The sequence below is a fragment of the Lissotriton vulgaris genome, chromosome 5 (genome assembly GCF_964263255.1).
Source record: "Lissotriton vulgaris chromosome 5, aLisVul1.2, whole genome shotgun sequence".
NCBI lineage: Eukaryota > Metazoa > Chordata > Amphibia > Caudata > Salamandridae > Lissotriton > Lissotriton vulgaris.
This window is the reverse complement of record NC_141693.1, coordinates 982,587,918-982,605,305: the sequence shown is the minus strand read 5'-3', so window position 1 is coordinate 982,605,305 and position 17,388 is coordinate 982,587,918. Positions and strand designations below refer to the sequence as shown.

The 17,388-nt window shown below is 46.4% G+C and overlaps 1 protein-coding gene across 2 annotated transcripts in view; it reads right to left on the bottom strand.

The window, feature by feature from the left end:
- Nucleotides 1–7,199: 7,199 nt before the first annotated feature.
- Nucleotides 7,200–17,388, bottom strand: part of UROS (uroporphyrinogen III synthase) — a 516,510-nt gene continuing 506,321 nt past the window's right edge. For both annotated transcript variants that reach the window (XM_086922572.1, XM_086922573.1), the window contains one exon: nucleotides 7,200–7,511. In XM_086922572.1, coding sequence (XP_086778698.1) covers nucleotides 7,386–7,511 — 126 coding nt within the window. In that variant the 3' untranslated portion in view covers nucleotides 7,200–7,385. The remainder of the gene's footprint in view (nucleotides 7,512–17,388) is intronic.

The window sequence follows — 17,388 nt, the reverse complement described above, 5'->3', positions numbered from 1 at the left end:
CCCTGTCATCACGCTTTTTGGACATTAAACAACTTCCATCTTATGAAAAATATTGGGATGTAATTGAACGTCCATTTGACAGGAAACTATACTTCCAATTCCGTGTGGGAACACTCCCAGTGAACGCTTTTAGACACCATTGGTCCCCATCGCAGGACGCTTATTGCGACCAATGTAAAAATCAAACTGAAGATATTGCGCACCTGCTTTTTTCCTGCCCCTTGTACATCATTCCCCGACGAAAGTGGCTAAAACCAATTTGCAAAAATATGGGTACTCGCTGTTGTTTACAAGCCCTAAGAATTTTAGTATCTGATTGCTCATCACCATTAGTAATAGGCGTAGCAAAATTCTTGGCCTGGGCTTGGGTAATAAGATCACGTACTTTAAAGCCTACCGGTTAATATGAACTATGAACTGCCTGTCTAAATTTGCTCGTTTTTTAATTTTTCTCAATGAATTTTAAAATGTATGTATATATTTCTTAGTATTTATCAGCATTCGACTTTTGTTGTTTAATATGTTTTTAGTGAATTATTCTCATGCTTAGTATTTATTGTATCATGGTTAGGAGGTTTGCTTTTATGACTAAAAGTCGACTAAAGCTTTGAAATTTGAATTTGTGATCCTAAAACCAATAGAGGCGGGGCAGATTTCTCACTAAAATGGGCTTGTCCTTATTTTGGCAGTACCAGAGACAGTCAACCACCTTCTACCCTTCCCCTTCACTGGACACATCCCTGTGCACTTCCGCAGCAACAGAAAGGCGCAGGCATTTTCTATCGACACATGCCTAGGGCTTGCCCTACTCCTCTTCATCAATCTTTGAAAGGAACAAGTGTATGGGCCCAATATACTCACTCTTTCCCAACACACACCGTAGTACCATTAAACTCTGCCCCACTTCATTTGTAGCGAGCAGTAGGGGTGCTGCCTCTCTGCCTTCTCTGACAGCTCCAGTCTGAGAGAAAAGACCACAAAAAGGAAAAGATGACATCTGTTTCAAGGCTCCTAGCTCGGATACATTTTTAAAGGTAAGGTGTTTTGTTTAATGCCTAACCAGTCTTTGCGACAACTTGACAGCACTTTCACACAATATATTTGGGTTATCAGCGTACAGTCAGGCGAGTTAGATGTATGCTTCTGACCATAAATCCAGTTAGGAGAGCTACCTGCCTCCCAGAATACATTTCTTTGTATTTTATTTAAGAGCTCAGTTTCTGCTTATATTAACCTTCGATTACGAAGCACTTGCAGCCACCTTCTCACAGCCTCACAGAACAGAACATTACAGGGGTTACTAGAATACCAACTCAATAGTACTCTTTTTTAGCATAGGACGGATGAAAAGCAGATCCTCCAGACATTCAGACCCGTGACCTCCAGTTTGTATTTGCTCGTTGCCATTAACTTCCTGAGCTAGCATACATTTTAGTTGTTTTGGATAAAACCATATCCGAACTTTGTTTAAATAAAATGTTATATTATTATCAATGTTTCACTTGAAAACTCCGTGATTGTCGAAGCCCTCGGGCAATTTTTATTGGGTCAATGAAAAGTCCCCAAAACAGCCTTCCTTTTTTTATGTTACATATATAACAAATTGGGATTAGCGTGGTTCATTGATGGAAAAAAACATAACATTTTCATAGTGCTTCTGAGAATTTAGACATAGAACTAACTAGCGGTCAGATGTACTAACATTTGGAAGTGCGATTTTTACTGAATCACAATTTGGAAACAACTTCTAATGTATGAAAGTTTTAAATTAAAACTAGCGATTTCTAGTGGGTCGCAAATCGACTTACCTCTTGTTAATGAGGTATGTCATAGTTGGGAGGAATGATATTCATCACAGGGAAGAGCCCTACTGGGGTCAGCACACCATCAGCTCTGTAGTTGCTTTTAAATAATGAAAATTAAAGAGCTTCTAAAGAAAAAAAATTCAAAGTTTAAAATACATTTTTATAAGAGAAGGCAGTGTTTTTTTTAACATTCTCAAAGGGGCTTCCCCTTTGAGAATAGACCTACCACAGACTTGTAGTATTCGGTAAAAAAAAATGAAGGATGTGCGACCGTAATTGGGTGGCGAAGCATGCATAGATACTACTGCCTATCAGTATTTGGGAAGGACGCCCTAAACACGCTCTTCCCTACTGGTTCACAAAAACAAACTGCAATTCTGTAGACTCTCAGTTTGGTGTTTGTACATAACAAAAAGCCTTTTTGCGGTTGCAAACGGCGTGTTCGTGATCTCAAAAATGCTTTGCACATCTGGCTCTAAGGAACGTTGGAGCTCAACAACAATAGCAAGCTAACAGATGCATATGGCACTAGTAGTCCCCTACTCTGCACACCTAAAACGGGTGTACTAAACACAAGAAAAGAAAAGCACGTGCTGGAAATCAAAGGAGATGCGCGGACACCTGTACTGCAGAGAAGATGGCACGGAGTGTTTACCAGGGGCAGGCAGCGCAGGTGTGTGTGCGCGTGTTTACAACCGCTGAAGGGCCCAACGCCCGGCCTCCTGCTGATTCATCTCCGGTGTTTGCACATGTCGGCGGCCCGCGAGATGCTGCCGTCCTCTTCTAAAGCAAGCCGTCACTGTGGTGCGATGTTAGCGCGGGCGCAGCACACCTGCACGCGCACCCTAACGCGGGTGATGACTGGAAGGGAGGCTGAACCGGAAGCCAGGCCCTGCCAACTTATACCAGAGCGATAAGCATGTGTGGCTTGCCTTAACACCGAGAGTATAAACAACCCACTCCCTGTGTGGAATTTCCATCTTCACTGGATACAGTAGTAAGCAAGTGGGTTTTGGACATGATCTTTAATGACTTTGGGAACACTCTTCAAGACTGGCGCCACACCTTGGAAAAGTTCATTGTTGTTTAATCGTTGGTCACTATTTTAGTTAGCAAGTATAATACTCTTTGTTTTCTACTTACTATATATAGAATGCATTGTCGGAAAATGCACGTGGATGGATTCATTTGAAACCATTTGTAACTGGTCAAATAGAATTTCTACCAAGGTCAGGATGTCAAATGCAGGTCCAGGGCACACTCCGGCGAACCAACAGTACAGCGGACTTTAGATTGTGGGATACCACGTCTGCAGTGGCGTAACGAAACTTGAGGGGACCACCTTGCAAACTACATGAAGGGGGCCCACCTCCCATCCTCCGTGCCAGTCTAGAGCTCTCAGGCAGCGACACTGCGGTGATTGCGGGGCTATTGTTACACCACTGTAACTAATCCAGCTGTTATAAGTAACACTGGATGGTGGAGTCAAAGGTTGGGCTTAGTCTGCCACCAGGCTATCATAGGTGGTGGTTCATTCATTACAGGGTACCTGCCATCAGTACGCCAGGGAAGTTTGCCCAATTTTAGGTGAGTTTCCTGATGCAGACTCCTGTCATGATATACAACATCGGGCCCACTCATCGTTCAGTTTTGACAAAAGTGCATCCACTGCTCCTTTTTGTTTCCGTTTTAAAACATTAGACAATGTGACAATGCAGTATTTCAAAAGCAGACATAACTACAAAGAGCAAATTTTGATAATACATTTTTATTAGTAGACCATAGCAATCTTAAGAGGCATTGCATAGTTTCATACACACTGTGACCCTAATTCCATCACAGTCTCTCTCTCTCTCAGTGAGTCAGTCTCTCTCTCTCAGTCAGTCAGTCAGTCTCTCTCTCTGTCATTCAGTCTCTCTAAGTCAGTCAGTGTGTCAGTCTCTCTCTCTCTGTCAGTCTCTCTATCTCGCTCGTTCTATAAGTCTGTCAGCCAGTCAGTCTCTCTCTCTCTCAGTCAGTTTCTCAGCCAGTCCGTCTCTCAGTCAGTCAGTATTCAGTCTCTGAGTCAGTCAGTCTCTACTCTCTCTCCACTCTCTCTATTCTCTCTCTCAACTCTATCTCCACTGTCTCTCTCTCCACTCTCTCTCTCTCCACTTTCTCTCTCTCTATTCTCTCTCCACTCTCTCACTTTCTTCCTCTCTCTCCACTCTGTCTCCACTGTCTCCCTCCACTCTCTCCTTCTCTCTCTCCACTGTCTCCCTCCACTCTCTCTTCACTCTCTCCCTCCTCTCTCTCTTCACTCTCTCTCTCTCTCTTTCCACTCTCTCTCTCCAATCTCTCCACTCTCTCTCCACGCTCGCCACTCTCTCCACTGTCTCTCCAAAGTCTCCCTCCACTCTCTCTCCACTCTCTCCTGCTCTCTCTTCTCTCTCTCCACTGTCTCCCTCCACTCTCTCTTCACTCTCTCTCTTCACTCTCTCCCTTCTCTCTCTCCACTCTCTCTCTCTACTCTCTCTCCAATCTCTCCACTCTTTCTCCACGCTCGCCACTCTCTCTTCACTCTCTCTCCACTGTCTCCCTACACTCTCTCTCTCCACTGTCTCTCTTCCCACTCTCTCTCTCTCTCTCTCTTTCCACTGTCTCTCCACTCTCTCTCTCTCTCCACTCTCTCTCCACTCGCTCTCTCTCAACTCTCTCTCTCACTCCACTCTGTCTCCACTCTCTCCCACTCCCTCTCACAAACTAGTGTGCGTTGCCATCGGCGTCCGCAGAAATATTTCCGAGGGGGGGGCATATTTTTAACTTCATCACCATCCCCCTTGCACCCTTCTCCCCTCTGCCTTTCACCCTTCTCACCCCCCCTTGCACCCTTCTCCCACTCCCCCTTGCACCCTTCTCCCCCTCCGCCTTGCACCCTTTTATACCTTGCACCATTCTCCCCTCTGCCTTGCACCATTCTCCCCTCTGCCTTGCACCCTTCTCCCCTCCGCATTGCACCCTTCTCCTCTCTGCCTTGCACCCTTCTTCCCTCTGCCTTGTACCCTTCTCCCCTCCCCCTTGCACTCTTTTCCCTCTGTCTTGCACCCTTCTCCTCTCTGCCTTGCACCCTTCTCCCCTCCCCTTTGCACTCTTCTCCCCTCTGCCTTGCACCCTTCTCCTCTCTACTTTGCACCCTTCTCTCCTCTGCCTTGCACCCTTCTCTCCTCTGCCTTGCACCCTTCTCCCCTCCACCTTGCACCCTTCTCCCCTCTGCCTTGTACCCTTCTCCCCTCTGCCTTGCACCCTGCTCCTCTCTACCTTGCACCCTTCTCCCCTCCGCCTTGCACCCTTCTCCTCTCCGCCTTGCACCCTTCACCTCTCTGCCTTGCACCCTTCTCCCCTCCGCCTTGCACCCTTCTCTACCTTGTACCCTTCTCCTCTCTGCCTTGCACCCTTCTCCTCTCTGCCTTGCACCCTTCTCCTCTCTGCCTTGCACCCTTCTCCCCTCTGCCTTGCACCCTTCTCCCCTCTGCCTTGCACCCTTTTCCCCCTCCGCCTTGCACCCTTCTTCCCTCCGCCTTGCACCCTTCTTCCCTCCGCCTTGCACCCTTTTCCCCTTTACCTTGCACCCTTCTCCCCTCCGCCTTGCAATGTCTCCCCTCCGCCTTGCACCCTTCTCCTCTCTTCCTTGAACCCTTCTCCCCTCCCCCTTGCACTCTTCACCCCTCTGCCTTGCACCCTTCTCCCCTCTACCTTGCACCCTTCTCCCTTCCGCCTTGCACCCTTCTCCCCTCCGCCTTGCACTCTTCTCCCCTCTGCCTTGCACCCTTCTACTCTCTACCTTGCACCCTTCTCTCCTTGCCTTGCACCCTTCTCCCCTCCGCCTTGCACCCTCCTCCTCTCTGCCTTGCACTCTTCTCCCCTCCGCCTTGCACCCATCTCCTCTCTGCCTTGCACCCATCTCCTCTCTACCTTGCACTCTTCTCCCCTCTGCCTTGCACCCTTCTCGGCCCCCATTAGCAACCCCCCTGCGGACGCCCACATGGTGCGTTCTAACAAGAGTGCTTACCTGAGGGCACCATTTTGCTGCCTCATCCCTTCTCATATGAGCTTTGCCCTTGAGAATGCTGACAGTCTGACTCTGAGGGGCCCCACTCCCAAAGGGGATACCGACTCAAGACATACTCCACCTTTCTCACAGTTTAAATTCAGAGAACCAATATTCTGATGTTATAGAGGCAAATTCACTAAAGAATCCAAACTTTCCACACCACCCTCACCAGAAAGCTTGAAAATATCCAACCCAAAGATTTCCTATAGGAATCAAGCTATTGTTTAAAATACTTCACAGTGGAGAGCTACAGCTAAAGGTGCGGTGTTACATGACAACCAAAGTTGTGAAATAGTACTACAATATTTGACAACATTGAGAAGATAGGATCTTGAAACCATTAATTCAAAACATAGTCTTGCAAGTGTGAGGGACAGCGTGTTACACGTCTACCCATTGTTCGTTAGGAAATGGCAACCAGTTCATGAATAACATGCATATTTGCATCCATACTCTTTTCATGAGTGCGGTATGTGCCTTCAGAACCTGCCGGAAGAACACCATTTCCATTTCCCTTCTCACAACTAGGTAGACCTGACCTCGTGACTTGTTCTCCGTCCTAATTGTCAACTCCACAACTCCACAGAATTGTCGACTCCCCACTCAAACCTTATCAGGGTCCCGAGCAGTGCTCTGTGCTGCCTCCTGCTGTCTGGGGCCCCCACCCACTCCATCCTCTTTCCGGGCCTTGCTTGCTCTGACTTAAGAGAAACATTGCAACTTGTTACTTTGTTTCTCTTCAGTCAGCGGGAGGGGCTCAGAGCAGGCTGCAGACAGGCTGCACCTGCTTTAGAGGGAGAGAGGCTTGCTTCAGCTCAAGCCTCTCACAGCTCTCACGAAGAGCTGAGGGGGCCCGGGGCCACCTTCATTTACTGAAGAGAGTGTGCCCCCCCCCCCCCCGCACCGCGTTGGCTGCGGGGGCGTTTGTTACGCCGCTGCACCTCAGGGCCGGATTGGGAACCAAAACCGTCCCCGACAAAGTGCTCGGCAGGCCCCCGTGGGGAGGTCTGAGCTCTTTACCGGGGCCGGTTTTCGGACAATTTTGTTGCAGGGCCAATTTTGCAGCTATGCTGCATAAACAGCCCTGTAACAAAACCGTCCCCCAGGAGCCCAAAACCGGCCCCCACCCTTGCGGTGCACCGGGGGATTGCCCGGTGCCCGCAACGGCCAGTCCGGGCCTGCTGCACGTCTGGGAAGAAGCAAGGCTCGGCTAAAATGATGGAGAGGCAGGTGAGGAGCAAGGGCTGCTGGCAGAGGGAAGCGATTCGCGAGGCTAAAGCTGCAAAGATGCCCGAAGCAGCGCATTCAGGTAGGCACAGGAGACTTTTATTTTAATTACAGAAATATAAATCATCCAGCAGGCTGCTATTTACAAATGTTTTAATTTTTTATTTTAACTGCATATATCCGAATCGAAACCACCCTCGCATACCAATAAACATCGCAACTGCTGCGGCTTCAAGTGTTTTCAGACAAGTCCAGCAAATTCTTCATTGCTCCAGGGCAGCCTTCAGCCCCAGGGCCAAGTCCTGCGGCGTAGGGTTCTTTGCCGTGCAGCTAACACGGATCCCTTCTGCTGTCAGTGCCTCAGTTGTGGTTGGGCCTATTGCTGCAAACTGGAACGGGAAAAACAAAAGTACAAATTATTACTTCTAACTGGGGCTTTAGTGCATTCTTAACTTCTACCTACACCTTTTACGAACAGTTAAAGGGAATCAAGACCATTTCATACTGAACGTGCACATCAGCCACTGTGCTGACAGCAGGCTGCATATACTGCCTAGTTTGTATGGACTGTGCTTTACCCAACAGCACCCACTGGACTCACAGGTGGATCTTTTAATTCACCAGTTAGAACAGGCAGGCTTGCCCGTGCCTTCTCGTACAACTATGACCCGCTTCTGGCCATAGTCTATCATAGACAATTTGGGGCACAGGCTGCAAGGAGTGAAAAGATGGGTAGATAAGGATGATGTAATCCTAAATGCACATGATAAGGATATTACCTCCTTGTCCGTCTTCTTCTTACAGTCCTTACGTATGAGTTCACCTCTTTACCACGCATATAAAGATCACCAAACTTGACTTTTCCTTCCCAATCCAATATGGCACCCATCAAATGGAGTACAAATACGTCACATTTGGTCAGGGACTTTCTGTTTCATTTTTTCATGCGACCAGTAGATTGCCAACTTGGCTACAGGTATGTGATATGTTTTCCATTCCTTAATTTTATTATTTGGTTAAGACCTGATTTAGTGGTCTTTGTTATGTGTTTTCGTGATCATTTCGTGTATACTGGGCATACGTGATCACTGGTAAGTCTACGGCTTGCAGGGCAGCCTGTGACGGCCTCGGGGATGTTCTTGTTATTGTTTTTGGGTCCCGACTTTTTGTGGAGGTGTTCCACGTCAGTGGGTTTTTCTGGCCCAGTTTGGTGAGAAGGGATTCAATTATTAACCCCTTCGATGCTGATGACGAGCTCAGCTCGTCATCAGCCACGGGTGGCGTGTGCTGATGACGAGCTGAGCTCGTCATAAACAATGTAGTTCACAAAGGGCCAGCACAGCGCAAACATCACCGCAGCAGCGATGCGGTTAAAGTTGGGATGTGTCATATACAGTTACACACACGGAAGATACCAAAGGTCTAAGGTGACTTGAAATACTGGTTGGAACCTATATAGTATCCCACATCGATGATAATACCAAGAGGTTATTAAAGGAAAAAGACACAGGAGAGAGGAAGTCGAGAGATAGAGTTCAGAGTAAAGAACTAGAAAATGTACCCATCAGCCCACTCAATAGTGGAACTTCGTCATCTGGGTTTTCATGTTAGAAACTGATGTCCAATATGCTCCTCCTCAAGACAAACCTGAGGCTAGCTGTTCTTGGACCCAATGGTTGAACCCTCAACCAGAGAAGATGACAGTGTATAGGCTGAAGGGGCAAGTTGCAGTGCTCAGAAATTGTGAGAAAACAAAAAAGAAAGGAAGATAATCCAAGTGATTTAAAATACCTATCTTGATGTCATAAGAAAACTTTATTGGGATTGTCCATCAATGTGTCATATACAACCTGTTTTCCCAGGCCAGACAAACCTCACTGTGATTCATTGCTCAACCTTCTTTCCCAAAGTGTTGTTCCAGCAGTTAGGATTTGTATGTAGGAATAGCCATGTGGGGCTCAGGCACACTCAGTCATTTTCCAGCATGTATGCCCTTCAACCTAGCAGGAGTAGTCAGGAAGTAGAAATACCACGATATCATAAAAAACCCTACCTACTTTCCCAGAATCTCTCATTTGTCCCTAGTGCAATGTCGCACAAGAGCCCACAGCCACCCCACCTGCTACTATTGCTGATTGCGTTCCTGTTGCTTAGGGAAGACCCAGTGCAGCTTTAGAGCAGGATGGTAAGATGGAGTCACAAACAATGCCATTTGCAGGCCTGGTGTGGTCTACTGCTGCCCCAGCATAGCATTATGGAGAGGACGCTGGAAACCGTGTCCAGGGCAGGTCAGCATGACCTATCAACTTTGCCAGGTTTACAAGATCCAGGACCAAAGCTGAAATGTTGGGATCATAGCAAGAATGTCCTTGACTCTAAGCTGCGGGGGAAAACACAAAACTGCACTGTGTCTAGAATAGCTACAGTGAAAGTGAGAATCTGTCAGGTGTGACTTTCAGCACATTGATAGTGTACCCCAAAGATGTTAAGAGCTTTGCCATAGTTAGAGGTGTGTAATGGCTGCCTGGAGGGAGTCCATCTTTAACAGTCAGTCTTCGAGCTGTGGGAAAACTAATATTACTGACCTTCAAAGATGCACTGCAACTACCTCCTTTTCTTTCAGAAACACCTGACTGAGGAGCACTGGAGAGCAAAGCAAACTGACCCACCATGAAATGTAGATACCCCTGTGAGCTTGGAGGGCAGGGATTTGGAAATAAGTATCCTGCAGGTGCAACGCTTCCATCCAGTCTCCAGAGTCTTTGGCAGAGAAGACCTAGGCAAAGATGAGCATCTTGAATTTTTCCTTTCTCAGAAACGTGTTGGGAGTGTGATGGAATAAAACAGGACAAAGACCTCCGTCTTTCTTAGGCACCAGAAAGTAGCAGGAGTAAGAGCCAGTTCCCATTTCTGATGCCGCACCCTCTCAATGGCTTCTTTGGCCAGAAGGGCCTGCACTGCTTGCTGTAAAATGGCCATATGGTTCTCTGTCAGCTATTCTGAAGATGGTGTAAGGTGTAGTGGAGTGGAAGGAAACAGACAGGCATAACTGCTGGACAATTTGAAGGACCCATTTGTCAAAAGTGATCGCTTGGCAGCCTTAAGAGAAAATGGTGGATCCTGCCTCCAACATTATAGCTGCGTGTTTTAAAGGTGCCGCTAAAGAGTTTTTGCGGCAGCAGCAGCTGGAGACAGGGCTGCACACTGCCTTTCCTGTTTTTGCATGCTGTGGCCTTGGCCTTGAAAAGGCTATATGTCTGCCAGGCTGCCTAAATGGGCATTTTTTGGCTGTAATTAATGCACAGACTATAGCCACGGAAGGGATTCAAATTACTGGCAAAACTGACGTGCTGGTGAAAATAGGCCACGTTGTGGCCCTACTGTCTTTGAAGCACTCAAGGGCCGAGGCCTCTCTTTTGCCAAATAGGTGAGAGCCATTGAAGGGCATGTCCATTAGGAGGATTGGATATCATGTGAGAAGCCCATAGAGCTCATCCAGGCGTGTCTTCAAAGTTTCACACTGGTACCTATCATCCAAGCATAACACTCCATGGTATCTAGCCCACAAAGAATGGGCGCATGTCCTCTGGTATTGCAGGTAGTACCTGAGTAACACAGTCCCAAAGGGCGTGAGTGTATTCACCAAATAGGTAGTTGCCGTTGATGGACCACAATACAATCGCATCAAGAAACAAAGAAGGGAGTGAAGAGATATATCAGTCATGGACTCAATCTCCTCTGTAAGCTATGAAAAAACAAAAAGAGTCCACTCTGAGCTACAAAATGAGGGGCTAACCTTCCAAAAAGTGACTAAACCCAAGCAATGCATGGGAAAGCAATGGAGTTTCTTAATATAACCCTCACCCACCAAAAGGTCCTTGGTGGCATGCTTCATCATTGGATTCTTCCCGCCCCGTTGAGGGACGGGGCGTGCTACGACTGATAAATACGTGGGAGCACTTTTAAAGTGAAGAGAAGTTATGTGTATTGATATGTGAGTGTGAAAGGGTCAGGAATGAGTGAATTAAAAAATACCTGGCTTTGTGGAAAAACGAAACTTTAATGCTCCATACAGCTGTTATTGTTAAAAAATGGGGAAAGAGGAGGGGAAACAGCTTTCATGAGCAGCTCCCTCGCTGGTCGACATGTTTCGAAGCCTACCCCTAAGCCTCTTCTTCAGGACCAAATACAATGATCCCTGTTACCACTCTGACTGGTGCCTAGTGCTGTTAGCATGTTAGGTGTTCTGTTCGACGGAGCCATGGGCAGGCATTGTCTCTAGGGTGAGCGAGATGCTTTGACGAATGTTTGACTACAACCGCTCCACCCCTCCAGTGTTGAAGCTTATGGGATCCAATTAGGAAACCTAAAATATTGTCAATTAAGAAATTGCTTATTAGCTCTGTTAAGAATATTACCAAGTAGGTATTGAACGAATATGTTGTACAGAAGTCTATTATTCAAAACACCTAACAGGCTAACAGCACTAGGCATCAGTCCGAGTGGTAACAGGGATCATTGTATTTGGTCCTGAAGAAGAAACTTAGGGATAGGCTTCGAAACATGTTGACCAGAGAGGGAGCCGCTCATTAAAGCCTTTTCCCTCCTCTTTGCCCACTTTTTTCTTAACAATACCAGCATTAAGGAGCATTAAAGTTTCGTTTTTCCACAAAGTCAGGTATTTTTTAATTCACTCATTCCTGACCCTTCTACTTTCACACCAATACACATCACTTCACTTCAAAGTGCTCCCACTTATCCGATGGCCGTAGCACGCCCTGTCCCGCAGCAGGGTAGGAAGAACCTGATGAGGAAGCATGCCACCAAGAGACCTATTTATTTATAAAGTTTTATATAGCACGAACAAGATCTCGAAGGATATCAATTTTAAGAAACTCCATTGCTTTCCCATACTAGTAACCAAACGCTTTGCTTAGGTTTAGTCACTTTCTGGAAGGTTAGCACTTCATTTTGTAACTCAGAGTGGACCCTTTTTGTTTTTTCAGACCACAATACTAGCCTGGAAGAGACTATCGTGTCCCAAATGTTTCAAGGCACTTTGATTCTCTATCCGGTTGGGTGGGGTGGAAGGCATTGAGGTTGACTCTGCTTGTGAACGCTTGCACCACTGACTTTCTGAGGTAGGGTGCTGTGTTAAGAAAGCCGGATCACCCAGGGCAGGACGATAGTGTCTACCTATTTAACGGCAACACATAGCATGTTTGTGCCCATGTCCCCAGAAGGGTATCCGTAACTGCCTTATTAAAAAGCGATAGGGGGTCTGTCCGGGTTGGAGCACTTCAGTGAGTACATTAGTTTTCACCTCCTGTGGCCAAGTTTATTGGCCACAGTCTTCACCAACCTCGCTCGGTAACTGACCCTCCCAGAACTCCCAACCCTCCTTCATTCCACTACATTCCATGTTCCATGGAACGTGACCACTGAATGTGGAATGTAGATGGAAGAGTACATCACCACAGTAAGGTATTTTGGTCCACAGTATTTAGTGCAGAGGTGTGGGAAGCACGGGCAGTAGGTGGGGTGGAGGTGGGTGGCAGGAAGCCAGTTATTCATTGTTTTTTTTTATATTTTGGGATGGGCAGGGGGAAGGTTTTTTCAGAGGGTGGTGGGGGTGAGGATGTGTGGTAGGAGGCCATTTTTATTTTAAAAATGTATGGTATATGTGGTTCCTCCATTACTTCTCAACTTCTACTTACATGCTGAAAGCAGGGGTAGATGATCTGGGGGAAGGGGGTGTATATACAACATAAAATTACAGCTCGGAATTCCGAGTGCCATCATAGACAGCTTGAGCACACCCCTTGTTGTCAATTTGATGTCACTCACAATTGCTCAGAGAATAACATCCCTGTTATTCATTGTTAGCCATCTATAATCCTGAATGCTATCATGTTAGGGTTTGGAGGGGTGGGGGGCTATAGTCTCAGTTATTAGGCATAGGAACACCATGGCAGGTTAGACTGTAGCACGAAAACAGCCTTTTTAAGTTTTACACTATGAATGTTTTCTGAAGCAAGATTATACGTTCCTGATTTGTATAGCGGAAAGTGTGTAATGAAATGCTTGTGCTTCATCATTTTAGATGGGTGATCTTTCTGGTTTTATACAGTTTCAACCGAATGAGCATTCTGATTGATTGACTAATCCGAGGTTAGACTGGTGAGGGCATATCTAAATGTATTTTGATGGAGATCATGCGCCCGGATTTAAATAACATTGTGCTGATTTGAGACAAAAAATGATCTTGTTTGCAATACATCTACCCTTGTTTGTGCTCCCGAAGGAACACAACAATTCATTAATTGTTATCGAGCACATTAGTCTTTAAGGAATCATTGACTTCACCCTTGTTTCTCCTTCAGTAGGTTTTTCACAATATTCTCTCAGCTTTTTTATCGTTGTCTAATTATGAGTGCTCCTTGGATATTATCAGTCTTTGCTCCCAGTTGCTTTAATGAGGTCTAATGATGGTGATCAAGCACTTACCGCTCCACTGTTGAGTACAACCGACAAGCTGTCAATGTCAGGAGAGGTGGCATATCTTAAAGGCGTACTTAAAAAAACATAACAAACTAAATACTTATTTAAGTATGCCTTTCAATGCAAAAGGAATAACAAAAAACTCTCCCTCTCAGTTTCTACATTTCATTGCATAAACAAGCAATGGCAAAGCTAATAGGCTTGACTTTTGTGCAGCGCATGCTCAGATGCACACAGGTGCACAGCATACCTACAGACGTACATGCACACATTGACAAACACACCTGTTGATGTGTTTAACCCCATCACTGCGGCGGCTATTCCGCCGCAGTGCTCAGGGGGTGGGGGGGCCGCGCGGCGGTCACGTGCTCGTGACGGAACTGCTCCGTCACGGCACGCGGGTGAGCTGTGCTTGTGACGGAACGGTTCCGTCAGGGCCCTGCCCGCGCTAGAGAACGTTAGCGCAGGCGCGGAATTCACGGCGCGCAGGCGCGGCACGGGGGCTGTGACGGAACCGTTCCGTCACCAGCACAGCCCACCCGAGGCTCGTGACGGAACGGTTCCGTCACGAGCATGGGAGGGGTTAATCGCTTTTGTTGGTTTCCTTTTGTAGCACTGTTAGCTGCTCTAAGACTGTCTAAAAGTGATAGACGTGTCAGAAGAGTTGATCTGAGGGAACAAGAAATTGGGAATGAGAAAAGAGTCTTGTGGTTGTAATGATCCTACCCAAAATGGAGTGGTTGAGAGCTGGCCAGAGATGTTTGGCAAGGAGGAAGCAGGTGAGAAAAACAGGTTGCAGGAGATCAAAGGAAGGAGAACCAAATGTTGCAAGGGATAAATCAAAAGGGGGTTTGGTGGCAAAGAGTGTGAGGAATCCGGGGATTAGATGGAGTTAAGAATGGTAGACTGCTAAAGAGATGCCCGGTCAAGCCAGGAACAGCCAGGTGTTCATATCTACAAACCAACAAAGACAATATACAGACACAAGTAATGCAAACAATGCATAATAGTTGACAATGATAATATTAGTAATAATAATAGTGATACTAACTATAATAGTAATAACAAGATTAATAATAATGAAAATGATAATAATAATAATAATACTGACAGTAATAATAATAATAATAAAATGATAACAGTAGGGATGGAAATGTTCCTTGCATGGTGTACGGTTTGATTTCCCTACACTGAGTGCATGCCTAGGAGTATGTGGTATGCAGGTATTTTCATTTCTGGCCCTAGCCTCACACTAATCTAATCTGTGTGCAGAGGACTAGGCCTGCCCTATGCCTTGAGTGAAGTCCCGTTCCTGCCCTGTGACCTAGGGGTGTGCACCAAGCATGCCATCCTTATACTCACCATGGGCTAGTATCCCTGCCACAGGTTTAGTGCATAGAGTGGTGGTGGCAGTGTACCATGTTCTGTGATTCCATTGTTGTGGCCAGAACTTTTTGGGATGTATCACCATACCGCAGGCTTTGAATGGTGTCTAACGCAGGGTTGGACGGGGGGAACCGAAAGCAGCCATGGTAGAAGTGCTCAAACAATCGCCACACCATTCCTTTCCTCATTCATTCTCTCGATTTCCATCCATCAATTATCTTTCTCGCTTTTCCTCGCTCACTTCTGCCTGTCTGGTATCTTCCTCTCGCTCCATCTATCTCTATGGCTCTCTCTCTCTCTCTCTCTCTCTCTCTCTCTCTCTCTCTCTCTCTCTCTCTCTCTCTCTCTCTCAAAGCTGTCAAAATTGTCCTCCAGTGGCTTCGGCCCCTAGGGGAAATGTCAGAGGAAATAACATGGCTGTATGGCCTTAAAGGCAGCTACTTTAGTTAATTGCTTGCTCAAAGAAAGTATGTCAGTCATTGGAAGGATGTCTGTGGCTGAGCAAAGGTACTATGAGCAAATAAAGGAAGCTGTTGTATGACGGTTTGGGCTGGAGCCCGCTCACTACCTTCAGAGGTTTAAAGAAATCAAGAGAGCCGATGATGTGTTGCAAGATTGGAATGAGAGGGATGAGGGCCAATGATTGTCATGCCTCTAACCAACTGAGCGTGACTGGGAGCATCAAGGTAGAGTGCTTTAACCCACTTAGACAATATTTGTGAGATCTGACAGAGAAGAATCCAGATAAACTTGCAGTGTTTGCTGACCAGTGCGTAGCTCATGGGGGTTAACAACTGCTGGCGCAGCATGGCTCGTAGCCAAAATGAGAGAGGAACTCTCAAGAGACTAGCTCCAAACTGGAGGGTAAAGGTCAGGGCAAATCCAAAGATTCCAAGTGGGGACACAACCAGAAAGGCGATTGGGTTCAAGTCAGGAACACAACAAGGATAACAGAGAACAGGAAGAATCTTCCAAGCCCAAAAGTATTACTTGTTTGAGTGTCAAAAGGAGGCGCATTATAGGAGAGACCTTCATTTGAAAGACTCTGTACCAGCTGGACGCATGATATTGAGTCTGTTGATTGGGGATGAAGAGTTCCGAAAAAGCATGGTTGCACTCAACCTAGTGGCTATTGACATTTGTGAGACGGAAGCACATTCACCCGAACATAATGGGGTTTGTATAAGAAGTTAGTATCAATGGGCGGAAGGTTCCTGCCCTGAGAGATACAGGAGCTTACAGAACAACGGTTGAGTGGAAGTATCTCAAACCAGAGCAGACTCTCCCTGGTGCCAATGGTACAAGTTTGGTAGCCAGTGACAAAGACTGGGAGTATCTGATTGACAGAACTGCAGCCGAAATCAATGGCAAGTTGACCATTGTTGATATAGGTGTGAGAGATGCCATGTGCTGGATGTCTCTTGGGCAATGATTTGATTGTCCTTGGTTTAGTACAGGGACCAGAGGCCTACATAGATTGGACAGTGTCAACTGTGTTGACCAGAGTTTAGGCTGCACATCAGTATCAGCAGAAAAATTGAACCATTCCAGATTTGCCTAGACCAGAGCAAAGTTGTATGTGGATCAGAGCAGACTCCTAGACAGCATTTGGTTGTGCTATTCACAGCCCCCGTTCCAGATGGACCTGAAGTGGATTGGGTGTTGGAGTATGAGCCACTGCCCCAGCCTCAAGGGCTGTTAGCTGCTGGAAGACCTACGTGGGACTTCTCAGTGCCCAGAAGTCACAAAGTAATTGAAAGCACTGTGAACGCATGCCATCAGAGCGAAGCTTCTGCTTAGTAATGGTGATACACAGAAAGTGGCGGCTCATCTGCTAAGGTGGAGGAGCGTCGCCTCACTACTCAAAAGTAATAATAAAATGATAATAACATATTGTTATTATCATTTTATTTTGTCTTATTGCAGTCAGTGGCAGGACAGGGCTGGGCAGAACAGGGGAGGAGTGGTTTGCACTCTCTAAGTGAGCATGAACTCTTTGGCAGGCCCTCTTGGGCTGACCAAACAGTTCATGCGCACTTTGCATGTTACCACCAGAGAAAAAAGACCATCACTGCTGAAGGGTTGCTCAAAACCACCAGTAACTTCCTGTTTAGCTTCTAAGTCCAGGAAGCAGCCTTCCAGCACTACCCCTAAGGGGTATTTTAATTAATGCCTCTGATCATATCACGTGTTTAACAAAATAAAACGCTACATCTACTAGGTTTACTTATGCAAGGTGACTGCATTTTTTTCTTCTAAAATATATATGTTGGCCCTCTTGTGGCAGTTATAATAAAATCTACATTAAGATATGACAAACTGATGATGCAATGTGGAGAGAATCACATTCGTGCACATCTTTATCCAATGCAAAAATAT